The sequence below is a fragment of the Taeniopygia guttata genome, chromosome 4, assembly GCF_048771995.1.
Source record: "Taeniopygia guttata chromosome 4, bTaeGut7.mat, whole genome shotgun sequence".
In the NCBI taxonomy this organism is placed as follows: domain Eukaryota; kingdom Metazoa; phylum Chordata; class Aves; order Passeriformes; family Estrildidae; genus Taeniopygia; species Taeniopygia guttata.
The window spans coordinates 69,062,495-69,089,090 of record NC_133028.1 but is presented as its reverse complement, the minus strand read 5'-3'; the positions used below and the strand labels follow the sequence as shown (position 1 = coordinate 69,089,090).

Genomic DNA, 26,596 nt, shown 5'->3' with positions numbered 1-26,596 from the left:
TAACAAATTTTTCCTCTTCTGGATCCTGTGATCCTCTGAGTCTGGAGTTCCAACTTCTTTTACGGCAACGTGCATGTCAGGAGTCCAAGCTAGCATGAAGCAAGGAATTCACTGCAGGAATGTGGGGGAAATTCTGTCTAGATTTTGAACACTCATAGCTGTGGTCTGTGTTTCTGTTGCAGCCTGAAAGATTTCCCTGAGGTGTGACAGGGATCTCTACTGACATGATTTATAGGCCCTGCTTTGAGTAGAGTTTCAGGGAAACAGTGGGGGGAGCTGTTTCCATCCAATCAACACATTTCATTTGCCCTAAGAAAAAAATCCTACCCACTGCTGCAGTTTAATTTTTTATATTTAAAAACACTTTTAATCCAGAATTTTTTTTTTTTTTTATTGCAGCCACCCTTCCATCTTACACTTACCAAAACAACTCACAAAGACGTGGTAGATCTGGGAGGTGTTTGTGTACTTTCCATTCAGTGAGTTCTTTCCTGAAAAATCCAAGTCCTGCACTTTATTCCCAGGTCAGGAAGAGGCTCCATCCAAACAGGATCTGCCTGTTTACTCCAGGAACATGCATGGCTTCAGAGGGAGCACCTCCAGCAAGTTTGGGGTGGACAAAGCAAGTCCTGTGTGTGTATTCCCACAGTACAGAGAAACGTCAGCTAATGAGGCAAGTGATAGTCACTGATATTTTTTTAACAGCTTATATTTCAAGTGAAAAATTAGTTAAAGCCACAATTTTTGTGATAAGTACAGAAGAACTCTCTTTGCATAGTTTTGTTCAAAAATCACCCTTCTAACTGCAAAGTTTACTGAGTTTGGTAGAAGTACACCTTGATATGTATTGGAAGGTAATTAAACATCAGGCAAGCCTGGAGATTTAGTTCTCAGCCAAAAAGATTTATTTCTTTTACCTCTGGCAAAAAGGGGAGTGCATTCATTGCTCTTTATCCCACCTTGCTTTTCTCTTGTGGCTATGAAACTAGAGGGTAATGGAAACCCAGAATTTTCTAGACTGATTTCATGGGACAGGAATACCAGGGATAGAATTTTACACATACTGTCCAGTCCTTGTAAACATACTGACACAAATCTGCACTTTGGGTCTGGTTACATGAGATTTTTCATACTGAACCTGTATTGCAGTGGAGAAACCAGTACACCAAATGTAGTGAGCATGATCTGCTGTGCTACCCCTTCCCCAAAACGCACCTCAGGGAAGGGGTTTTCAGCAGCCTGGCAATTCTTGCTAAAAATGAACTTTATAACAGAAACATCTGGTTTGGATATTGTTGTGGAATGCTCTACATCCCACCCTGCCACAGGGATGACAGCCTGGCCTGTTTGCCAGCCTGAGTGGCCTCTGTTTGTAGGTAACAATGGGTGGGACTCCTTCCCAGGTCAGTTTCTGGTACCTGGGTTAAGTAACTTCTCCAGAGCTGTCTCCAGGTAAGTCATGGACTGTGGGAGGATCGTGTGACAGCCACCTTCATCTAGCTACAGGCCCAGTGGGAAAGCACAGATCTCCCTTCGGTGACTTGAGGAAAACCCTGGTAAGGACAAAGCAGTTACACTTCTGACACATGGTGCCAGTTCCAAGTAAAATCGCCTTGTACAAAACCAATAGCAGCATGTTACATTCGCACATTTGTTAGGAACAGCCTTTTTCCTGGGTCGGCATCCCTTAAATTATTATCTCCACTCAAAGCAGGCCAGCTCTCAGTGAAGCCTCACGTGCTTTTAGTAACATGCATGTGATAGAAGTGCCAGGAAAATCTAGTCATTCAACTTAAAATTGGCCTTTTTTTATCAGAGCCTTCGGGCGACTGACGGTCACAAGGAATTCCCATCGGATGCTTTCCTCAAGACTAAATCTAGTCAAGAGTGTTTACATACCAGGGTCTGTTGGTTGTAGGTTTGCACACAAGATCTTTTGTGAAGGTTACCTATAAAATTGGTTAAACCCAGAGCACAACAACAGTTTATTTGTCAGTTTATCCATCATCTTTACAACCCAGCTGCTGTCATGATTGTTTAGGGTGGTAATTAAGCAAGTAAAGCAGACTGGATAGCACTCCATACTCACTCCACATAAATCTTGTCCTTTGCAGAACAGGGAACAGAGCAAGCTTTTCATCTAAGAGCCCCTGCTTTAAATCAGTGTGAGCAAACTGAGGCACACCTAGAGACCCCATCCCAGGCTTCTCCATGCCTCATTCATTCACGCTGCAAGCCAGTGTTTCCATTAGAGCTGTTTATCCCTTTACACCCCTCAGAGGGGACGTGTCCTGACTGTGGCACAGTGTTACAGCTTGGCTGTGTTCCACAGGAGTGCTGCTTGTGCCTTTGCACACCAACCAAGTGTCCTGCAGCTCTGCTGTGTGAGGGGTTTTTTCTATCCATGTGTGACTGAACAATCAGCCTTTGTGCTGTGCAACTGGATGTGTGTCTGTGGCCAGCCCTTGTGCAGCTTGGTGTGCGCCAGTGCCAAAAACCATTGCAAAAATCTGTTTTCTTCTTGCCCGTTTCAAGATGTCAGGGAGATGGAGCCAGCCAGGCTCAGTAGCCTCAGACAAGCTTGAGAGGGGGGCAGCACTGTGCCTCTGCCTGCTTTGAGATTAGGAAAAAGGATTTGTTTTCCCCTACACCATATAGGAAACAGGGTACATGTGCACCAGGCAGCTTTTTCCTCTGTGGTTTGCAGCCTGAGGCCATAGCCTTCTGCTACAGCTGCACTGAGCAGCAGGGGCACTTCAAATGAGAAAAATCCAGCCATACTTGTTAAATTCTTTATTTTAGTACTGAATGAACCTAGAGAACTGAAATGCAAAAGAATAAAAAAAACAAAACAAGGATATAATTCAGCTGGGGCGGGTAAGAGCTAGTGAAAACATGGGGAATCTGCTCATGAGGTGCTTATGCTTTTACTGAGGTAAAATAAAACTTTGCTTAAACAAAACAAATATATATATATATATATATATATATACAAACCCACAGCTTAGAAAAGATGAAATTGATGAGAAGTTTTGGGAGAGAAAAGGGGCCCTGAGCAGAAATTTCTCGTGGCTCTTCCCACCAAATTTTTTGGCGGGAACTCTTTTACCTCAGAAGGGTCCCCCCACCGCCATCTTAGGAGGCTGCTGAGGGGAGGGAGCCCCGTTGGTGAGGGGCTCTGGACACCCAGCCGCACCAACCCCACCTCCAAAAACCTCCAAAAACCTCCAAAAATGGCAGCGAGGCTCACTGCCCGCCCCTCCTGCTGTGTTTTTATTGCCAACACCTGTGTGGCAATCAGGCTAATGAGGGACGGCTGGGCTGGGCCAGCCGGACAGAAGTCCAGCCTGAGGCAGCGCGTGAAGATGCACATCTCAGCCTGAAGCCTCCTGAGAAAAGGTGAGTAAAGCTCTGTCTTTAATGTTTGTTTGGGTTTTTTTTTACTCTTCATAGGGCAGACTGGCAGCATGCAGCTACATTGGAGTTTAAGGGGGGAAAAAAAAGCCCTGTTTGGGCGTTTGGTTTCTGAACGGAGGGAGCGTGCTGGCCTGTGGGAATGGAGGGTGCCCACACCATGGGGGTCTCAGCTCCTGCCCACAGCCCTGACAGAACAGGTACAGTTCTGTACCCATCTGACCCCAAGGATATCCCACCCCAGCAACATCCAGGCACGTGCCCAGGCCTCCATCACACGCTGGAAAGGGGAATGGTGTGGTTATGGTTTCCTGTGTGCTGCCCCAGAACAGTTGTGAGGTAATGCAGCACAAGGTTTGGTGCTGATTTTCTGAAGTGAGTGCTAAAGTGCCCTTTGGTTTGTACATGTTGGAACTGGGGCCGAGGGAGTGGGAGAAACAAGAGCTGGCTGGTGTTAGCCTCCTCATTTTGTACTCGGGTTATTGGTTCATTTTGTATGTGTGTTGTTTGGAAGAAATTGTCAGGTGACGTTTTGGTTGTAAATTCCATGGGAGGCGACCCTGCTGGCTTCTCGTGCCTCACCTAGGGCTGCCCCTCAGCTTCCCTAGCACCCAGCTCCTGGGTGCACAGTGTCCTCGGACTGTCTTTTGAGGCTGTGACAAAGAGTGCCACATGCAGGCTCGTGCAGCCACAGTCACTCACATGGCCTATTTCTGTCGAGTGAAGTTAATGTGAACTGCTCAGGGAGAGGTTATTTTCTGAGAAGACAAAGCTGCTGGTCTGTCTTAGCCCTTGCTGCTCTTCTAAGCTATGCATGAGATTTTAATTCCTGTCTGATCTGTTGCTTCCAAACTCATCTTTTTTTACAATTGGTTATGTGTTCTCATCTTCCAAGGTGTGAGGGGAAAGCACCTCTCATTTAATCTGTGTTGATAAAATCATTTAGGTTAGAAAAGACCCTTAGAGTCAAGTGCAGCTGTGAACCCAACACCACTAAATCCACCACTGTGCCCCCAAGTGCCACATCTCCACCTTTTCTAAGTACCTGCAGGCATGGTGACTCCACCACTTCCCTGGGCAGCCTGTTCCCCTGAAATAAAATTCTTCTCACACCTGAGTGTCCATGTTATAAGACACAGACTCACAACTGTTTTGTAGGGGGTTTTGAGGTCCCATTTTCCCTGGCCATGACACTGTAAAGAAATGGTAAATGCCCAGTGTGCAGAATTTAAATTCAGAAAAGAAAGAAAACCTGCACCCTTTGGCCATGTTGTGGTGCTTTCTGCTCTTCCCCACAGCAAGCAGTGCTCAGGGTTCTCCCAGAGATCTTGACATGAGCTCCCTGTGTGGCTCAGGAGAGCACACTTGGCAGGGACAAGTGTCACTTTCCCATTCACAGTGACCCTCTCCTCTGCAGCAGGCCATGGAGTTCTGGCTTTCCCAATGGCTCTAGCAGGAGACAAAGCCTTGTCACCACTCCAGGAGCCAGCCAGGGCACTCTGCATTTATTGGTGTCACTTAAAGGAACAGCATTATTTATAGCTCCTGGATATGGGAGCAAAAACTGGAGCAGCAGGAAATGCTGGCAAAGGGATGCTTCCTTCCTCCCCTTTCTCCTATTTTATGGTCTCCTGAGTGGTAACTGGCAGCACTAAAAAAGCAGGATAAAGCTTAATTAATTCTTGTGGGAAGCCCAGGAGCGGGGTGGCCCCCAGGAAAGCGCTGTTTGTGCCCTGAGCACCGCAGCCAGTAACACTTGTGGCTAACCTACCTGGCAGTCAGGACTGCCAGCTTAAGGGCAAAAAATGGAATTAGATTTATTTTTATCAGTTCTGAGACACACAGACCTCGCCTGACCAGGGCAGCCTGGAACAGAGACACTCACCAAGCTCTAAGCTCTCCAGTGCCCCTGCCTTTGTACCTTTTCAGTGTCACACACCTGATTGAACTTACCTTCAGCCAGCTTATGTGACAGGGAGAAGCAAGACAAAGTGTTCTCTCTTTCCCGACTCCCCACCCCAAATACCCTGCAAAACACAAAGATCCCAAGCCTTACCTGACAAGGTAAAACACCAGCAAGACTTGTCTTTAGCCTTCCCTAATAAACACACCCAGGCCTCTAAACACTTTGCTTCCTGTGCCATAAATGATGCAGTAGATGCAGGGCAGGAATGAATCCCTCCATTATCCATGCCCTTGCCCAGCAGTGCAGCCGGGCTCCCCCAGCCCTCTCCCCTGGGGGTGTCCAGCTCCGAGCAGCTGCTGCAGTGCAGAGGGGACATAAAGGCAGCCTGTCAGCCTCCCCACAAGGAGCCTGGGGTGGCTGAAATACTCCACAGACTGCTGTGGCCCTACCCAGGCTGGCTCAGCTGTTCAAGGAGCAGCTGTGCCTAGGTTAGCCAGCAGGGATCACATTCCAGCACCGCAGAAGCATTGGGCTAAGAAAGCCTCACCCCCACAGGCTAGTGCTGGGCAGCAGTCACACAGCCACTGAGCCAATCTGCCCAGGCTCCCCGTTCCACACAGCATGCAGCATTTCCTTACTTTCCGTGGGTCCTCCAGTGCCACAGCAGTCTCAGCTCCAGCCCTGGCTTGGGCCAGCATGACCAGCAGGCTGTGAGGAAAGAGCAGTAGCAGACACACTCCAAGGCATTGCATGAGCACAGAGGTTGTAAGCAGAAGAGACTCTTTACCAAGCTTTTTTCCTTCTTCTGCCTAACTGCAGTTAGTTGTGTTCAGTGCATTCAGGATTAAATGCCCCTGGTTACTCTGTTGGATACAGCCCTGTAGCAGGGAAGCATTCCAGACACTGACCCACAGGCTGCCACGGGGTTTGTCACCCATACCTGACGTGTTGCTCAACCCCTGACTGTGCCTGATCCTCTGTCTCTGGCACTGTCCACACCTCAAGTCATGAGCACAAGGGACAGCCTGGATTCTCTCAAGTCTGTCCTAAGCTTTCTGTCAGCCTTCACTTTTCATTCCACATCTTTTTCCCAGCCTGCCTACTCTCCATTGCTCCTCAGGTACACCGGTGCTAGCCTGCAATGCATGTAACTGCTGAGCACGTTCTGGGAAAGCAAAGCTCTTGGCAAGAGCACAAGCCATGCCCCGAGCTCCCTGTCAGTCCCCCATCCCCTGCAGGGAGCAGCACTTCGTGGTCAGAGATGGCAAAGGGAACAGCCAACACACACTTGTTCCTGGCTGGGCCTAGTCTTACACTTGAGGAACCTGACAGGGACCACACAGTGGAGCCAGCACGGTGAATGGAGCACCTACTGCTAAGGCAGCTTCGCTCACAGTCAGTCAGGCTTTGCCAGGCTCATGTCTAGCTCAGTACCAGCTGCAAGGCTGCAGTGTAAGGAGGAAAATGGCTGGATACACATCCCCTCCCTGCCCACCCCACCCTGCAGCACACACAGGAGCAAGCAGATTAGAGCAGGAAACAGCAGAGGAAGCAGCCATTGCAAGTTTTGGTTTATTTCACTACACAGGGGGCAGAAAACAAAACAAACCAAGCTATAGTTGTTAGCTGAACTTAATGGCTTTGACTTTGAAGTCACCCTCCACAGCCAGGTATTCAATTTTCTCCATGCCCAGCCGATTTGGGAACTTGAACTCTGCCTCGGGCAGCTTCACCGTGGCCTCAGTTTCATCAAAGGAGATGCATATCTGTAGAGAGCCATGAGAAGGAAGGAAGGAATGAAGCTGACACATCACAGCTCCCACACTTTGCTCACCACCACTACCTCCAGTATGGATGCAGGACAGGTGAGGTGGCTGCTGCTGCCAAGGCCATGCTCAGCAGCTCAGCCTCCTCCCTGCCAGCAGAGGCATAGAAGGGAGGAAGCTTCTGCAGCTGTGGGGTGACACAGACCCAGTCTGAGTCTGACCTCAGTGCTCTTGCTGCTCCGAGGTGCACAGCTTAGCCCAGAGTGGGGCACTGAGCGTGTGCCAGCTGCTGGGCACTTCTTGGCTCTTCCCCTGGGGCTCGTTCCCCTTTCCATGCCTGCTCCTTCTGCGCCGCAGAGGCACAGGGCAGGATTATGATTATAAAGCTGTGACCTGGGCAGCTCAGTGCCTGGGCCTTGTGCACATCCCTGGGGCCTCACCTCAATCTTGTCACCATGCTGGAAGGGGAAGTCGGCCTTCCTGTCCTCCTCCCCCCACACGCCATCCTCCTTGGAATTGCACACGATGGTGTTGACATCCCCGTGGCAGTCAAAGCGAGGGTTGAAATGCAGCATGAGGGTGTTGCTGTCCTTCCCCACATTCACAGCAAACCTGGGCAAACAGAGCCAGTGCAGAGGGGTGCCAGTGCAGCAGCTCCAGCTGCCAGTAATGACAAGCTGAACACAGCAGGAGCTCTGGCATCCTCCATCAATCCATTCGCTACTTCACTCACCCTTTGGCATCAGACTGGATCTTCCCTTTGACCTTGATGCACTCACCAGGCTCAACATCCAGCTGAGTAACAACCAGTCCCTGCAGGGCCAAACCACAGGAGTTAGACTATCCCAAGGCAAGGATTCCAATCCTGCTTGGGCCAGGGCACACAGCAGCTCTGCAGACCCAAACATGATTTTTGTGCTAGAGGAAGGGCTGGGCAGCCATCTGCCTGTCCCAGCAGCCACGGGGGTCTCCCACTCCCCTAAGCAGCATAAGGTGACAAGGAGGTGTGGTGGGTTGGCCCTGGCTGGATGCCAGGTACCCACCAAAGCCACTGTGTCAAAACTGGATGGGGGGAGAAAATACAACAAAGGGAGAGGTCACTCATTGATTACTGTCACAGGCAGAACAAAGTCAGCTGGGGAAATTAATGTAATTTATTACCAGTTAAAATCAGAGCAGAATAATGAGAAGCAAAATAGGCCTGGAGCATGCCTTCTCCCAACTCCTTCTCAGGCTCTACCTCTTCCCCATCAGGGAGGTAGGGAAGGGGGGTTACAGTCAGCTCATCACAGGGTGTTTCTGCCACTGCTACAGGAGAGGAGTCTTCCCCTGCTCAGTGTGGGTCCCTCACACAGTCCTCCATGTGAGCTACAGCTCTTCACCAGCTGCTCCAACGTGGGTTCCTTTCCACAGGGTCACAGCCTTGCTCGGGCATCCCCCTGCTCCAGCACAGAGCGCTCCCTGGGCTGCAAGTGGATTCCTGCCTGCCTGTTGACATCCAGGGGCTGCAGAGGGACAGCTGCCTTCACCACAGGCTGCACGGTGCTATCACAGGGGCACTCCCACCATCCCTGATAAGCTTAGCCTTGGCCAGCACCGTCTGTCCTGCAGCCTGCTGGCCTTGGCTCTGCGCGACACGGGGGAGGCTTCTCACAGAAGCCACCCCTCACACAGGCCCAGAGCAGATTCAGCAGCTGCTACAGGAGCAGTGTACTGAGCTACTTAACTGTGCCGGGTCAGGTAGAGAGGCAAATTGCAAATTAGTTGCTTGGACGGTGCCCCCCAGCCCCCTGACGCCGTCCTTGCCCTCATTCCTGCACCCTGCTCTGCCCACACACAGCCTGCCGAGGTCAGGGTTCCTCGAGTCACTAAAGCGCTTATCCCCAGGCACTAACTCTGCCTCCTGGCTCTGGAATGCGGCCGCTGTGCCCGGGGGGATCTTTCGAGGAAAGGAAAGCAAAGCTGCGGGGGCAGGGGTGGGTTAGAGTACACTGCCGGCCTGCTTTCCTCTCCTGTTGCATTAGGAGTTAACCCGCTCCTGCACCCAAAAGGCATTTTTCCAGAAGAAAAATACACAGATTAAGAGAAAAAGTATAAAGAGTCTGGAAACTGTAGAGTTGCAAACAGACCCAAACCTTTAGGGTACTTGAGAATATAAACATTCATCAGCTTCCCCACTTAGATAACATGCTAGAGAAGAGGAGAAGAAATACAGCTGGTCAGCCCTAACTATTTCTCCCAAAGCCATACATCAGTCTTGCCTTTCCTCTCCGCTAATTCTCCTCTCCCCATACTTCCGGCACCACGCCCAAACCTCACAGGCAGCCCAGCCGTAGTCCCAGTCCCGCTTGGCACAGCAGCGGCTCGCAGGCGGCACTCACTTTCTCCATGCTGCAGACGCCGGCCCCGGCAGGCAGAGCCCCTCTCCCGGCACGGAGTGACGCAGCGCCGGCCTCTGGCAGCTGAACGCACCCGGGCAGGACCGTCACACGGTCGGGGGAGGGCGAAGAAGAGAATTGATAACAGCAGCTGTGGCCAGAGCTTCCCAACCATTTACTGGGAGGGGCGGGAGACCTCTGTCGATATTGTTCTTCGCCGGCAGTCTGTGTGTGATTTTAAGAACTAGTGATTTCTTGCTTCTCCGTGATCCTTGCTGTAAGCTCCCCTAGCTGCGATGCAGCGTCTCTTGGCTCCGATCCCAGGAGCCGGAGTGCTGCTCTGTGCTAGGAGCCAGGTGGCTGCTTTTTGTTCGGCGATCTGTGTCTAAAATCAGGCTTGGGAGTCCTCGTGTTCCTGCTGCCAAGTGGCTGCCCCTGTGGATACGGGTGGGTGCGCTCTCCCAGCCCAGCCTGGTGGGAGATGCTGGGTGCAAAGCCTCGCTGCTTGCAGTTCAGCTTGGTACAGCCCGTGTCGGCATTTCAGCAGTGCCTAAAAGGTTAAGGGTGGTGGTGTGGGGCTTTAAGTAGCTGTGAGAATTCAGGCTGCGGCTTTTGAAAAGTAGCACGGTCTCGCTGGTTCCATTCCAGTTGCAAAAGGCTCCGCAGGGAAAAGAGAAATGCTTTGTTAGGGGAGGAAGAGGCCGGGCAGGGCTGTGTGCAGCCTGCAGGACGGGAGAGGAGGCTGCTGTGCCCAGAGTGCCCAGAACCTGCCATTCCCCTTTCCTGTGCCCCCAGAAAGCACCGACCACGACTGCCCCGAGGGGCTGGGCAGGGCAGGCAGGTGAAGGGGGAGCGGCTGCAGCGCTTGGTGGAGCCGTGTCCCTGGATCGGCTTGTACCTTTGTATGGGCTTTAGCAGGGTCCTCAGGACTCCGTGCCTCAGTTTCCCTGAGGCCTGAAGTGACGCTAATGACACGCAGCTTCCCGATCCTGCCTGTAAACCCGCTGCGAGAGCTGCTCTATAAGACAGCGTGCTACTTGGTGGCTGAGCCCTGACCAGCCTGCGAGGTACTTGATTGCAGGTCACTCTTGGGAGGGCTGCACCGGGCGTCTCACAACTCAGCAGGAATCTGTGGCTGGGTGGTGGTGGGGAACATGCTCGTGATGCCATTCTTTGCCCCAGATATCCCCCGCACCCATTTCAGAACATTCCCATGGTGTTTCAGCAGAGCTGAGTTGCATTTCGACGAAAAGTCACAAGCTCGGATTGCAGCCCTGTGACTGGGGTGCATAAAAGAGGACAAAATGCTGACTGAAAATGCTGTAAGGAAAATCCCTCACATGCCCTCACCTCCAACTAACTCCCTGGCACACACAAGAGCCATACAGAAGTCAGGAGTTAACTGTGGGAGCAGAGTTCACACAGGTAGCAAATGCCACTGAGAGCAAGCCCCCTCCACGGAGAGTTTGGAGAAATCCCATCTAATTCCACCTTAAGTTAACTCCACTCTGCAGCGGTGTTAGCCAGGATCACGTGTTAGAGACAGGCTTTAGGCGCCTGATCTCTGAGCCGAGTTACTATGCAATTGTTCCCCTGGTCAGTGGTACATGGGAGGGATTGGGCAAATTCTGTTTAGTCAGTTGGGTTTGTGTATTTGTTTTCCTTTCAGCTCTGTGAAATCCCTGGAGACTTCTCTCCTTTCGGTGCTGGGCCCTCTGTCTCCCGAAATGCACGTTTCATGTGAGGCGCTCTTCTGGCCAGAAGTTTCTTCCTCTGACCCTTCAGACAGGGAATTATCTTTCTAATAACACATGGAGACCGCTCTGGTGGTTTGCCTTGAGTGCTCTGCACTGGCAGCCTGGTTGGTTTAGCAGCAAAGCCTTTGGTCTTTTGATTTAAAGCACTCCTTGTCTTTAAAGCACTCCAGGTCGTGAGCCCTGTGAAGTCAGCAAGATGTTTGTTCTGGGGCTACAATGCTAAGTTGCCTCACTGTCCTGCATGTTTCCCAGGAGTTAAGTGGGAGAAAAATAGGGGACACAGTGGCCCTTCAGAGGGCAGGCTGCAAAGGCCACTCTGGCCAATCCCACCCACAGGGATGATCCCAGCCTCCATGCACAATGGGGGCGCAAAGCACACCTTGCACCTCCCACAGGGAGGGACTCAGTCCCTGTGCGCCCACAGCAGGCAGGCAGAGGATTGGGGTGTGTTTCAAAGGCCTGGGGGAGAAAGGGGGAGCCACTGCTGTAATACATACATATTATAATAGTGGCTTTTTGCAAGTGTTAAAATGGATTTTTATATGTGTGGTGTTGAAGTAACTTAATTATAAAGATATAATTTTTATTTCTGTTGTTAACTAAGCTTAGACATAGTAGTGAAATATCTATGCTTGTGTTAAAATGCCTGCTTGCATGGGATAACATTGGATGAACAGGACACCTGCTACAGATCTGCCAACTATCAGCACTCACCATCTGAAGAAGGTATGGACCGAGGTCCAAACTGAAGTGATAAGGAGAAGGAGCCAAAACCACAGCCAAGAAACACAAATGCTCTAAAAAGGCGGACCCAAGGAGGGGCCATGTAAAATAGTTCCTTGGAAATGTAAACTAGTTTATGCATATGCATAAGGGATATGCATATGCAACATGCTGATGTAAGGGAAAAGGCATTTAAGGGGTGTCCCCGAAAGTAACAGGGTGGTCTTGGCTGAGTGCCTTTGCTCTATGGTCCTTGTCTCCTATTGTTCTTTATTAAACTTTTTACATTTTCACAGCAGGGCACACACAGTGCAAATGTTCCCATTTCAGGCGTCACAGCTCACTACCTGCTGTTGGAGAAGTGTTGCATCCACCAAGCTGGGAAAGAAGTAATTTCCTGCTCATCCAGAGGTGATGCACAGAGGAATTTTTGGCTCTGGGGAAAATCAAGGCTGGCCTCCTAGTGCTTGGCCTTGCAGGCTTGCTTGTGGGTACCAGGGCCCTGTCCAGCGACAGGTCTTCAACCTGAACTCTTCAATCACCTCCTGGTTTGCACACGCTGAAGGCAGACACCTGGCCAGTCTGATTTCCTTGTAACTCCCTAGAAATGTCCCAGATTTGCTTTGGAAGCAAAGGGTGCAGCATGCTGAGTGTTACTCTTTTTAATCTCGTGTGAGAAAATATACTCCCTAGCCACTGGCAAAGTCATATCCCAGGCTAATCGGTGCTGTCATTAGAGATGGCTTTCCCCTGGTTTGGGGAGGTCTGAGGGCACTCCCTGCTGCTGGCTACCTCAAGGACCAGGGTGTGGCCCGGGGTGCGGGGGCCTGCTGGCTCCTCACTGCCCGTGCCTGGTTTGTGGTGCGCTGAGCCCACACACACTGCTGTTTGTTGGTATGACCCGTGCCGAGTTGCTCATGGCTGCAGCTGAGAAAGAGCCCCCACTTGTTGCAGAAAGAGTGAGCAGAAGCTTTCTCCTCCTTTGGAGAAAGCATCCAGCCCCGGGGCCAGCACAGCTCTTCTGTGCATGCACCCCCCTGAGGGGGTACCACTGCTTCAGCCACTGCCCCTCAATCAGTGACACTGACCAAGCAGGGAGAACTGCTCCAATCCAAGGACTGGGCTGCTAAAATAATGACAAAAGAAACCCCTCACCCTTTCCTAGTGTGACAGAAAGCTTACAGTTTGCTCTAAGTTAGGGTTTGTTTTTTCGCTTTCTTTGGGGAAGATTTGTTCTTGTCTCTGTGAGTTCATTCTCAGTGCATCAGGCCAGGGCTGCATCTTTTTCTCACGCCGGCTTTAGGGAATATTTGTGTCAATACTGTCTGGTTGGGATTCTGTTCTCAGCAATAGCCCCTGGTTATTCTTACAACCTAAATATTATTCTGTTACAGCATAACAGATATATACATTGCATTTCTATATACACTCACAGGCTGTTTCTCTCTCTTGGAATATCTGGGGACTTTAACTTAAGCAATTCTCTGCTTCTACTGTTGAAGTGTCTGGTTCTCTCTATTGCCACCACAGCCCATTAGTTTGTCTCATCTGAGAAATTTCTGCCTTTTTGCTTGGGTAGTCATGACCCTCTGAAGAGTTCAGTTGCACAGAGTTTCCCTGGATCCTTCTGCAGAGCTGGCTGAAACAATGCTCTCACCACCATGGTATCTTCCAGCTCTGTGCTATCCTTGGGTCGGGCTTGGCTGAATACCACAGAGGAATGGAGCCAAACTCCCAGGAAGAGGCTTTATCCTGCTCTTGAAAGACAAAGTGACTCAAGGAGCCACAGTCCGGTGTGGCAGGAGGGTGAGAGGCGCTCCCAGAGCCTGCTGGCACTCGGGCTCCCAAATCACCACCTCAGAGTGGGAAGTTTGTGCCAGGAGGATCCAGTCTGCACTGGATACCAGCTAGGGTTGCGTGGCCACACTACAGCGTTTTTATCCCTGAGGGCTTCCTGATTTCAGCTTTGCCTACATTAAAAGGGAAGCACCTCTATTCCAGGTTAATTATAAATTCAGTTAATTATAAAGAACTTCTTAGATGGTCACAAAGTGATGAAAGGAGTCTGCTGATTGTGTCACTGGAATTTAAAGTATGTCTCTTCAATTTATTTCCCTCATTAACATTGACCCAAGCTGATAATCTGTGTGTTTCTCTCATCTCTCAGTGGATTAGACTTAACTGGAGCAAATTGTTAACTACCTAGGAGAACTGGGCCTTTGTTTTGTTGGACTCACTTCACTTTGGCACCTCCCTCTTTAACCTTTTAAGTTTGCGGGTGGCAAGCGCCTCGCCTCAGAGGGTACTGCCTCATCTGAAAGGAGCTGTTTGCATTTGCTCCTCACTGGATGTCCCTGATACTCTAAAATTAAGGATCCAGGTCCATCTTTCCCTCCTCCTTGGAGGTCACAAGAGATCTTAGTCAAGCAGCTGTTGCAGGGGGAACTCCTAGCAGAGCCCATGGGTTAGTGACCCTTCAAGTGTTTTCCTCGAGGTCTGTCAACTTGGGCAGCCCTAAGTACTCGTTTGTCTTAGCAGCACAGTTGTTTACTTTACATCTATGACTGCCCTGCAAACTTCTGCAACTGGGAGCAGACCCTGGAACACTTCTCACCAGGATGTCACAGCAGGATAGCAGCACTTCCCAAGCCTTATAGTGCCTTTGCTCTAGCCCCAAAGAATCTGGGTTTGATTTGCACCTCATGATCAGCTGCAAGGGGACTTGTGTGGGGGCTGAAGATGGGGAGCTATGGATTTTCCTATCCCTAACCTGCTGAATAAAACCTGTACAGGCCTTGAAGGTGTCCACATGGTGAGGAAGGGTAAAAGGGAGTGCAGCTGCATTGCTCTCCACAGGGTAACTCCAGCAGCAGAGCTGGTTAGCTGGGTCTGGACCCCATGTGAGTGAAACAAGATGTCAGTGAAAAAAGGATCATCACTGGAGCAAGCCTTCTGGGCAGCTTTCATCTTGAATGGAGGTGGCTGCACCAGGCTGGGGGTCTAGCCTTTGTTTTGTTTCCTTTTCATAAATCAGCTTCTATCATATTGTGCCACCTGTAAAGTTAAAGCTCCTGGGGTTTTGCCAAGTAACCTGGAATGCTCTCCTGAAAGATTTGCCATATTCTAGGCCACAAGACTGGATCTGTGTTGTCATAGTAGACACATCCAGGACACAGCAGACACGTCTGTTGGTCCATTTCTATTATCTTCTTAGGATTGTAAGGCTTGATTTTCCTTATGTCACTCTCATTCTGCAAAACCTGCAAGGCAGAGGTTTTCCTTGGACTGAAAGACTGTGAAGCAGTTTCTTGTTTTGGGGCACTAATTGATGGGGGGAAAACCCCACACAGTGACTTTGGACAGGGTGGGACTAGTCTCCACAAAAGCATTTCAGCAACCTTAGGTTAGACTGGTTTAGCAGAGTTCTTTTCTAGCCTAACATAGCACATAGAGCATGCCAGGATGGCTTAGAAACTCAAGCCATCTGGAGTTCTTTTCCACAAAAACATGTGTGTGCCAGAATTGGTCTCCTTTGAGCCACCCACAGTGAGAAGGGATTGTATTTGGGCTGGCTCAAGTTTCTTGAATTCAATTTTAGGCAAGAGAAAATGGTCGGCAAGTATTTGGAAAATGCCTTGGAAAGAACATGCTGATTAAAAATGTAATGATCTTTGACAGAACATTAACACTGTCCATTCTGAGCCAGGAGACACTGAAGAGCCATCAAAATGATGATACGTGAGAAGTTCCTTCCCCTTCCTGCCACCTTCTCCCCCAGTGATTTGTCAGCCAGATTTAGGGTTTATGTGTGGTGAGGCGAGGCAGTGGTTCAGAGCCCTGCAAGGAAAAGGGAGGGCAGGTGGGATTTGTCATCCTGACAGGAAGGATTGGGAGAGTGTGAGTGATGGCCAAGCCCCAGCCATGCCTCAGGCCCAGAGAAGAGCACAAACCCAGCTGGCTGCCCCAATGCAGCCACCACTGCAGCAGCCAGCGGAGGTGGCAGGTTCCACTGAGACTCTGCCCTCCCATGGCAAGTGAGAGTGCCCGGGGTGTGCTCAGCCCCAGAGAGGGAACAGTGGGGCTGCACGGAATCCCACAGCGCCTGAGGACAGGTGAGGCACATGGCATGCCTGCCAGGTCTGCAAGATACCAAAATCCAAGGGAAGCACCACTGCACCCGCCCTCCCCTTTGGCCACAGGCAGGAGGAGGACTTTCCAGCTGCCATGTCTGATTGCATGGACATACAGATCCGTGGCTGACTGCTGCTCGTCTCCAGCACAGAGCACCCAGCAGCTAAAAAGTCACCCAACATGAAATGTACAGGCAGTCACTGTGAGGAACAACAACTTTGTGCTTCATGTGAGGCAGCAATGAGAAACCGTGGAGAGGGCAGAGTTGCAAGATCTTTGCTTAAATATCTACTCAGTACTTATAAAGCAAACAGACAAAGAATCCAAATCACATGCAAATAACTCCCGAGCTCGAGCATCTGCATTCCCCCTGAGCATGCCACTCAGTGTATGACTAAACCAGTTCTAGTGTTTATGCAAAGAAAAATGTGAAACTTCCCTTGGCTGTGCCCATCTGTGCATCTTAACCTGCAGGCGAGACTGCCAGGCTTAGTGACCTCCTGGGGATGCTGTTTATTAAAGCCACTTGCCTGGAAGCCTCCCTGCCTTGGCAAGAGCATTTCACTCCTCCTTTTTCTTTCTAAAACGCTCACGCCCTACCCTTGTACATCCCTTGCCCTTGCCTTTGGACTATAGTGACTGGCACTTGGATGGGGAGAACCCATACAAGTTAACAGCCTTGTGGCTTAGAAACCTCCAGCAGAAAGTATGTTAAAACAAGAGTCAGGCTTTACATTCCTTGCCACTGATGATATGACTCAAGCAGAGGTGGAAACTTAGGTTAAGTATTTGAACACAAGGAAGGAAAAGAACAAGGTGATTTCTTAATGCATTGGACTGTTCTACACACGTTTTCTTATGTAAGAAAAGAGTTAATCCCCTTCCAGTGTTTGCATTTTACACTCTTCAGTAATATTCAGCACATGCCCAGCAGAGGTCTTCCTGCCTTCAGGGTGACTTGATGTCACTTGGCACGAGCACAGAGGCTGGTAAGGGACCCAGCCTGGCTCTGACACAGGAGTCAGTCCAGCTTTGGGGGTCAAACCAGGGTGACAGCACAGAGTCCCATCTTGGTTCCACAGCCTGTGTATGTGGGCTGAACCAGGGGCACTGGCATGGCCGGGCAGGGATATGAAGCTATCCACAGTGACAGGCAGGCTTTCCCTTGGGTGAAGTCACAGAGAGAGCAGAGCTGCAGGAGTGGAAGCCAGCAGTGGTGCAGGGGAGGGACTGCTGCTGTCCCCAAGCTCGGCACAGTCCTGCAGGCTGCAAATGAGCAGCAGCATCTGCTTCTCCCTTGGCCCCACTGCCTTCCCTGGCCACTAGCAGGCTTGCAAACAGCCTGGCTCCACGGACAAACCCTGCCCTCATTCTTATCAGCTCCCCTCCTTATCAGCTGGCTGTTTTGTTCTAGGGTCACTTTAGATACCATCACCAGGCAGTGTGAGAAGCACTCAGGAGATAAGGAGGGTGCAGTGTTTGTGGATGGAGGAGCACAGTTCTGCATCCCTGTAGCAACAACACTCCCCACTAAGGCCTGGCAAGTGCCTCTTGTCCTCTCTCAAAGTGAGACTCAAGACCTTCCCATTTCCCTGACACATTCTCTGCTATTTACCAGTGGCATGCACGTCCCACGTGGACTTTGGACAACCTGCAATAACACCTGCCCTGTGCCTGGCTGTGCAAAGCTATTTGTTCCCTGTGGAATTACCATGGGACTCCAGGTCTGCGACACGCACCAATTCAAATTCTTCTAATTCCCACTTCCACTGAAATATCCTGGACTTCATTAAAGTCTGTAAAATACCTCTTCTGGTATCAAATTCTTCAGAACATTCCTTCACTCTGGAGCTGTGACTCAAGAAGGCCAAAAGAAAATACTGAAACCAAGAGCTCTCTTTACAGAGGCCCCTCAGCAAGAGGGAAGTTGCTGGGACTTGAAGGATTTGGCCCTTCTAATGCCGTGGCAGCATTAGAAATGCAAACTGAGGCCAGTCCACACCGACAGACCTGCTTGTGTGGAGGACCTTGCCAATAGTTTTGATGGGCCTTTCCTTCACAGCAGAAACTAGGATTTCTTAATTTTAAATAGCTTGTGGCTTTTGAGCACATAGAGCATGGCTGCCTATGAAACACTATCACATAGCAATGAAAGCACCCGAAATCTTTATCAGACCCATCTACCATGAGCAGTTTTGTGCTTTCCTCCAGTATCATCTGAGCTAAAAAATCTTAAGAGCAGTGTAAAGATATATTTCACAAACAGATTTTGAGTTGCTTTTGTTTTATGACAACCTGTACTGTAAGGAAGTCCTGATAGGTATGAGGAGCTTAAGTGCCTTTGCTGAAATCCTATCCAGATTTAAAATACCCTGAGCCTTAGGCTTATTTAAACTGTCCAAAAAGTAGGTTGCTCCACCAGGTCAAATTAACTCTAAGGAGAAAATAACCTTGACAAGATCACCCATCTGTGTCTTCACAGACAAGTATTACACTATGTGCTCAGTTAGGTATTTAACACAATAGTGCCTCTGTACCGAGCTTTTCTTGGTATCCTAAAATATATTTCTTTTAATTTATGGTAAAACACATTTTCTGTGCTTAAATAGACTCATGATGGGAATGAGGGGTATTAATTTTACTAAACTAAGTATTCTCCTTTTAGGGTTTTCCAGTGTGACTGAGTTTCCAAAGACAATATTTGTATTTCCCTGAAAGGCTAACTGTTCTCATTTACTGGGGAAGTTTAGGCTGTACTGTTAATTGGGAAGGGGTGGGGGTGTTCTTATTCTAAACCCCACTCTGCTAACCTCCATCTGGTTGTAGTAAATGTAGTAATGAGAAATTCTAGCTTTAACAGAATTTAGTAGCCTTTGTGATTGTTTCATTACTTGCTGAAAGTGTGCAAGACTTTCTTCTCAATGTGGAGTTGTACACAAACTATTTAATTCAAAATGACATTTGTCACAGTAGGGAAAAAAAAAGTGTATTTTGTGTGATGGGCTCTTAAATTTTATTTATTTTTTTTAATTCAAGTTCTATTTGTCTCTGGTTCATAAAATGCTGTGATATAAAGGGTTCTATGGCCATTAGTTTCAGTTTGCAATGTTCTGTGCTCTTGCTCCCACCATTGCTCCGGCCTTCGTTCCTTGTCCAGAGGCGTGTATCCAGCCGACCATCCCGCGGTGCTGTGCCACCTGGTGAGTGGGTGTGAAGGGGTGTGCCCTGCGAGTGGGTGATGAGGGGTTACCTTTGCCAGGGCTTCCTAAGGCTCAGGTTTGACAGCCTGCACTGGGCAAAGGCCAAGGCACGGAAACACCCTCCCCCTTCTGCAGGACGTGAAAGCAGCTGATCAGAGATAAGCATGACAGAGAAGAGGGGTGGACTTTACCAGCAGCAGCCGCCAAGTGGGAGGTGTGTTTTAGATGCAATGAGAGGAGAGGGCAGAGTCCCGCTGTGCATTAATCCACGGCGTGTGCTGTGTTTCAGGGCGGTGCAAAGTCAGATGCCTGGACTGGGTGTGAGGCAAGGAGCCACGTCCAGCTGCAATGAGGAAACAGGAGCGTGCACAGGTGTGGAAGGGGCCAGGCAGGCTGACAAGTAAGTAGCAGGGAGATCAGGAGAACTTGGAAATGGAGATGCTCAGGCTGCATGTGTGTGTATCCAGTGGTAGATTCCTCCTGGTTGACTGGATCTGTAATGCCACCAGGGCAGCAGTGTGATTCCTCCAGGCGTGGCTGAGGGAGCCCTGCCTCCCACCATGGGCTGGAGATGGGTTTCACTCTGTTCACTGCTTATTTCACCAGCAGAAAACTTCGGAGGATGATGTTTTCTGGGAGTTTAAAGAGTGGCTCTTCCTCCAAATAACCATGTGGTGTAGGACCTGTGCAATGTTAGCAATGTTAGCAGTCCTAATACCACTAAGGAAATAAACCAGAGTGAATGCACACTGAATCCAGAATGGAAAGTTTAGAGTTTCCTAACAGTTGCCCTGTAATTTAAAATTTGGTGAAAACAGCTTATCTGTGTCATGTCAATAGGCAAGCAAACAGTGATCACAAAATTAGGTCACAACTTATTTAGTTCAGCAGTCTGACAACACTGCTAGGGAGAGAAAAAGGCTCTGAAAAAGACGGCAGGTGAGGTCTGAAATGGTGTGCAGGGGAAAAAAGCGCCACTTAGGTTTGCGTCATGGAGAAAGGTCAGGGAAAGGCTGTAAGATGAGAATCCCAAAGTAGCACTGTCTTAGCAGCATGGAAGATACAAAGGGGAAAACCTTGTTCTTTGGAAGCTGTTTTTGGAGAAAAAATATGACCACCCCCCCCCAAAGTTTTATTCATTTGGGGTTCTTCCTGAGAAGCTCCCTGTACAGGAAGGCTCTGGTGGCATCCCTGACATCCCCTGCCAGCAGGGTTGCTTTTAGGAGCTCCTAGCAAAGGCTTGTGGAAGCCTTGAGGGATCCCTTTCCCAAGGGAGCCTAGTGCACAATGTGAATAGCAGCAACAGCTCTAAATGTGGTGATAAAGGCTTCATTGCTTTCCCAGACAGCAGCCACTTTGTGTGTTAGTGTTACCTAGAGTATAAACTGGATAGAAGAGGAAGGGGGACACACAGGATTCCTCCTGCTGTGGAGGGGTCCCAGAGGGCCCTCCACGTTCTCATGCTGGTGGCTCAGAGGCCACTTCACAGCTGAATTTCTTATGAGTTCAAGATGGTGTTTCATCTCAGAGAGGAATGATCATTGACAGGACACCGCTTTGGTTTACTGAACTCTTTCCCTGTAAAAGGAGATAAACAGGCTGGGAAAAGGCCACAACCTTCCGTGGCCCGAGAGTCAGGCAGAGGAGCTTCCCTTGTGCAGGAAAAAGTTCCTCCCTCAAATAAACCCCAAGCAAAGCGGAGACCTCAATTAGTGCTTGAGCAAGGACTCGAGGCATTCCCTGGCACGCGTGTTATGCAAGGGTCAGGTTCTGCTGCCCTCGTTCCTGTTCCTCCCCGAAACTGCAGGCATTCACACACATGCCTCAAATGCATGAGCGCTCCCACCTCCTGCTCTGCTGTGCCCCAAAGCCTCCCACTGAGGCTGAGACAGCAGACCCAGTTTCACTGGTCTTCACCCGAGGTCACCCAGCAGCAGCAGCAGCATCATCAACCTAGCAGTGCTGATCCCTGTCTCATGTATCTTAGCTCTCCTCCTGCCTCCGCAGAGGATCTATAGGAGAGACAGATTAGGTGCAAGATTAACCTGTTGCAATTTTTGACACTTTAGAGGCTCATTTATGCTGAATCGGAGCAGAGTACATTATAGGACCCACACAATCACTGAGATTCCTAAAGACAGCTTGTTTTTTGTAAACTCTGAGGAATTACTCCAATGGACATCTCTTGACTACACTTGGCCTCCCAATCCCACCTGCCCTCATCAAATAAACACCTAACAGGCAATTTAGGGAAAGTGCAGCTCTGCTTATGAGACTGCCTTTCCTCTGCAAGGTTGGCACCCTTACTACAACACAGCTCCTTTTCTGCCCAACACAGACTCCTGCCACAATGTTTTCCATCCCAGGCTGTGGGAACAGGGCTCTAGTCACAACATGGGTACCACTTCCTAATTCTGTGGTGTGAGGAGAGCAACCGGAGGTACAGGAATGAGAGAGCAGCAGGGCAGCCCCGGGCAGCTGTGGAGGGGAGCAGGACTGTGGTGCTGCCCTGCATTCCTTTCGGCACAGGACAGTGGGCAGGTGGCCTGGGAAACGCCTTTCCCTACTCACTGGAAGGCTGGATCTTGATCAACTGCATTTTTAAAAGAGGGACTCATCCTTAATCTGCTGGGATTAAAAAGGGATGCAGTTTTACTACTCCCCAGAATTTAGGTGGTGTAAACAAGTGTTTTGCAAGCCCCAGGACCAACAACAATCTGTCACTGTCAGCAAAAGGAAGTGCTCTACCCTGATTGGGGCCAGACTCCAGCCTCACCCCAAAGCCATAGTCCCACTACTGCTGGTGGCCATGGCTGCACCCAGCAGCTGATCCTGGCCCTGTGGGCTGCAGAGGACTTGCCTCCCGAGGGTTCTTCCTGCTTCCAGCACAGTTACTGCATCCTTCTCTGGTAGAAAAGCAAGAAATGGGAGGGAGGGCAGAGAGGCTCAGACAACAGTTCATTGGCATACTTTAAAGTACATTCTTCAATAGGTTCAATTTGTTTCACAGCTTTGTTCTGCCTGCGTGGCTTCCTCTCTTAGGGTGGCCACCAAGGTCCCATCTCCACTGGCAGGGGATGCAGGGAGCAGTCTCAGTCACTGTCGCTGCCGGATGGGTGGGACACTGCCCCACGGCCGAGCTGCACCCGGAGGCAGGCAGGCAACGCTGCCCTGCCGGTGGACGGCGAGACCTTGCTGACAGAGGACACACTGCGGGCCAGGGGCTGCGTGGGGAACATGATTGTGCCACGGGGTGCCTCCAGGAGCTGCCAGATCTCTCCCGAGGTGGAGCTGCCCAGGTATTCCCACGGCTGGCGCCCGCTGCCGTCCCGCACCTGCACCTGGCACCCCAGCTGCAGCACCAGCACCTTGATGACCAGCTGGTGGCCGTGTATGGCAGCCAGGTGCAGCGGCGTGTACCCGCAGCCCGAGCGGGCATCCACGTCTAGGGCCAGCCCGACCTGCTGTGCCGCCGCTGCCAGCTCCTGCAGGCCCGGCCCGTCGCCGTGCTTGGCCAGCCAGTGAAGGACCGTGAAGCCTGATATGAAATCCCTCTGCAGGGCCAGCTCAGGCTCTTCCAGAAAGAGCCCTCGCACCTGAGCCCAGCAGCCTGCTGACATTGCCACCAGCCAGGCGTGCTCCCGCTGTCCCAGTGGCACCACAGGCCCCCGGCTTGAGGCGTTCCTAGGGGAGCTCTTGGCGAGCATGGAGTGGGGCTGCCGCCCACAGTCATTGTGCACTGAGGCGGGGGTGCCCTGCGCCTCCGACAAAGCGAGCTGGCGCCTGATGCTCCGGAAAACAGGCAGCGGTGCCGGAGGCTGGCTCTCCGAGGCTTGGGGCACTGCGGGGCCCTGTGCTGGCAGCAAGGACTGGGATGGGGGTGACCTGGCAAGGGGTGGCTGCAGGGAGCGGGATGGGGACGGGAGAGTGGCAGACCATGGCAGGGATTGGGGTGGGGGGGACCTGGTGGTGGGCAGGATCCCAGGACCTGACGGCAGTGGCAGGCTTTGACACGGGTGCAGTCGCAGGACTTGAGGTTGGGTTGGTCCCTTGGGGGTCAGCCCCCTGGATCCCCTCGGCAGGTCTGGGGATGGCCTGGTGGGGAGCTGCTGCAGGGACCTGGACTGCGATGGGAGCAGCCTGGTGGAAGCGAGCGCCTCGGGGCCTGACAAAAGCAGTGGCGATGAGGGGCTGGCAGGGAGTGCCTGCAGGGACCGGGACAGGGGCAGCACCTCCGGGGCGGACAGCAACGGCAAGGATCGGGATGGGGGCAGGTCACGGGGGGACAGCGCCCTGGGGCCCGATGACAGCAGCGGGGACGGGATGGGTCCGGCGTGGGGTCGCCTCCCCGGGCTTGCTGAGGGTCGAGGGGCTTTCAGCAAGGGCATCCCAGTCACCGGCTGCGGCGGAGATCGGGGCTGAGGCGGTCTGTAGGGAGGCGGCCTCTCCGGGCCCGGTGGCAGCGGTGGCGTCCGGGACCGGGGCGCTGTGGCAGAGGGCAGCCCGGCGGCGGGCAGCGGCGGCGATAAGGACCGGGGCGGCACCGCGGAGGACAGCGCCCCAGGATCCGACGGCAGCGCGGGGTGCTGGGGCCGCGCCGTGCCGCCGGGGCGAAGCGCCCAGGGGCCCGAAGACAGCGGCTGGGTCCGGTACGGGGGCGGCTGCGGCGGGGGCGGCGGGGAGCGGGAGCGGGGCGGCCGGGGGGCGGGCGGTGTCCCGGGGCCCGGCGCGGGGACGGCGGCGGCGGCGGCGGCAGCGCGGCGAGCCCGGCGGCACTCGCAGCACGGCCCGCCGCGGCCCCGGGCGGCGCAGCCCCCCGCCCCGCCGGGCCGCCCATGCTCCGCCGCCTCCCCGCGGGGGCCGCGCCGCCCGTCGGGGTCGCGTCGGGGCGGCGGCGGCGGCTCGTTCTTTTCCTCCTCCTGCTCCCGCTGCTCCTCCGGAGGTGGCAGCTCCTCATCGAGGAGGTCGCGGTACCTGCGGCGGAGGACGATGTCCTTGGAGGCGCCGGGGGCGGCGGCGGGGTGGACGGTGGCCAGGGAGTTGACGAGGCTCTTGAAGTACTCGCGGCGCTCCCGCCGCTGCTGCTCCGTCAGCGCCGGGTCGCGGAGGAACCGCTGGAAGTGGCGGAGCAGTGCCGTGTTGGGGGCTCGCCCCCCGGCCGCCCAGAGGAAGTCCAGCACAGCCTCCTGGCTCAGCTCCCGCGCCATGCTCCGGGCCGGCCGGCTTTCGGTGCTCGGTGCTGTGCCTCGGTGCTCAGCGCTGCACCCAGGTGCGGCGGGGAAACCCGCCTCCTGCCGCGCCGGGCCTCTCCGCCTCCTCCTCCTCCTCCTCCGCGGCCGGGCCGCCACCCCACGGTCGCCTTTGCCCGAGGTGGCGGCCCGCGGAGGTGCGAGCTGGAGTGACAGCGCTGAGGAGAGGTGACACCGAAGGAGAGAAGCAGGCTAGGGGGGCGGGAGGAGCTGAGAAGTGCGAGGGTCCTTTGCTGGCGGGCAGTGAGACCAAAGAGCTGCTTATCAGTCATTGGTGTCAGTGAACGGACAGGAGATGATAGACACAAATTGAAATTCCATTTGTGTGTGAGGGAAAACTATTTTACAGTGAGGATGGTCACCTATGGGAACATGTTGGCTGGAAAGGGTAGGTCTCCATCCTCAAGGATATTCAGTGTGCCATGAAACACCTAAACACCAGAGATGCCTCCCAACCTGAGCTGCCCTGTGGTGCAGTATTAGGAAAACTGGCAGTACAGATTTACAAACTTGTTGTGGTTTGGGGTAGCTGTTATTGCAAGTGTGTGTGATTGTACCCATGTACGACAACCACACACAAACACCACGGGTGTCAGCAGTCAAATCATATCTAACCACATCTCATCTCTGTATTTGCTGCGTGGCTGAGAGAGGTTGGACACACGTTGTGCTGTTGTGAGGCTCTCACTTTGTTCTGGATTGCCCATGCTGTTACTACAAGTGTGTACATACAGCTGAGAGGAACAGGTAAGATCAGTGCTCCCCTGGGCAGTGTTCCCTGTGCGCACCAAAAAAATGACAGCCCCCGCCCCAAGCAGTTTGAAGACTGAATAGTGGGTAAAAGTGCGGGAGAGAAGGTGTGCTGGATTTTCTGTCTTGCAATTAGAGGATGGAGAGACTGAGTTTAGTGTGGGCTCCCTGGCTTTAAAGAGGTCTGGATCAGGCCCTAAGTCACATTTCAGAAGCCATCTCTGCTGCAGGCTCCTGGCTATCCATAAATATTTTTAGCTGCCTGTCATGTAAGCAGCTGAAATATCCTGCAGCCTAGTGCAAACACAGAAGTGTGTGCAGCCCTCAGAAACCCTGAACAGAGATTACAATACATGCTATGTACAAGCTACATCCCATCAGAGGTGTTCATCTGGATAGGGTGCAGGTGCTGGGGAGAGAGTAAGGCTCACTTTAGTATTTTATCACTTTGCACATTCCTTTGGTGCTGTTCTCCATGCCATACATTTCTCCCTCCTCTTCTGATGAGCCCTGGATTGCCGTCACAAAGCATTTGTTAGCAGCATGCTCTCAGCAGAAGCAACTGAGAGGAAATTAATGGAGCAGAATGGTTGTAATTGTGATCACAAATAAGAAAGGAGGGTAGACTGCTAAGATAAAAAATCCAAATAAACGACAGTGGGCAAACTGTAGGTACAGTTTGTGGAACTGGGAGTGGGGCTGCTGCTAAGCCTCATCCCAAATGGGCTACAGCTGTGCCAAGCAGGTGAGCAGCATTGAAGGTAACAAGGCAGGGAGTGCCCAAGTGTGCTGACCAGTCACCAAAGGGAACAGAGGGCACACAGGTGTGATGCATGAACCGTGAGGGGTGTAAAAGGTTGAGTTTAAAGAACAAGGAGAGCGGCTGCTTGCAGCCTTCTGAAGTGGTGTGGTGTTACTCTGTATGGGTGGAAGCCTTCTGAACTGGTATGATGCCACTCTGTGTATTGTGGTTTTGTAAAATGATGCCTGACATCTTGGGAAATATTGAAACAGTTCCAGTAGGGTCTCTGGAATGAGGGGCTGGCAGTTTTCTTTGCCTGGGTGTTGATTTGTTAGCAACAGGTATGAAATTTTGAGGAACAAGGTGTTGACCAGTAGCAATTGCAGAGACCTGCACTAGCTGAGGTCTGGGAAGATGGCAGAACATTTTTTTATGCTGCTGTTTTTCTGCCCCTGCTCTTTCTGCACAGATGGCCATACCCAGGAAGGTGTGTGTGCATGAGTATCATGGAGGAAACGCAGCCACAGCTCTCCCAGCCCCGGGCCAAGGAAGGACACGGTGAGTCACGTCAAGGTGTTGT

The 26,596-nt window shown here is 51.8% G+C and overlaps 2 protein-coding genes across 3 annotated transcripts; both read right to left on the bottom strand.

Annotated features, from left to right (window-relative positions):
• Positions 1–6,874: 6,874 nt before the first annotated feature.
• On the bottom strand, positions 6,875–9,865 carry LOC100227202 (16 kDa beta-galactoside-binding lectin). Of its 2 annotated transcripts, none has more exons than XM_072927733.1 (4): positions 9,406–9,865; positions 7,820–7,899; positions 7,527–7,698; positions 6,875–7,086 (listed from the first exon to the last, which is right to left on the bottom strand). In XM_072927733.1, the coding sequence occupies exons 1-4, from the start codon at positions 9,637–9,639 to the stop codon at positions 6,943–6,945; spliced, it is 630 nt and encodes a 209-aa protein (XP_072783834.1). In that variant the 5' UTR covers positions 9,640–9,865; the 3' UTR covers positions 6,875–6,942.
• Positions 9,866–18,689: 8,824 nt separating this feature from the next.
• Positions 18,690–24,631, bottom strand: SOWAHB (sosondowah ankyrin repeat domain family member B). The gene has a single exon (XM_030270568.4). It carries the CDS (start codon positions 24,480–24,482, stop codon positions 22,368–22,370), a length of 2,115 nt encoding a protein of 704 aa, XP_030126428.4. The 5' UTR covers positions 24,483–24,631; the 3' UTR covers positions 18,690–22,367.
• Between the last annotated feature and the right edge of the window lie 1,965 nt (positions 24,632–26,596).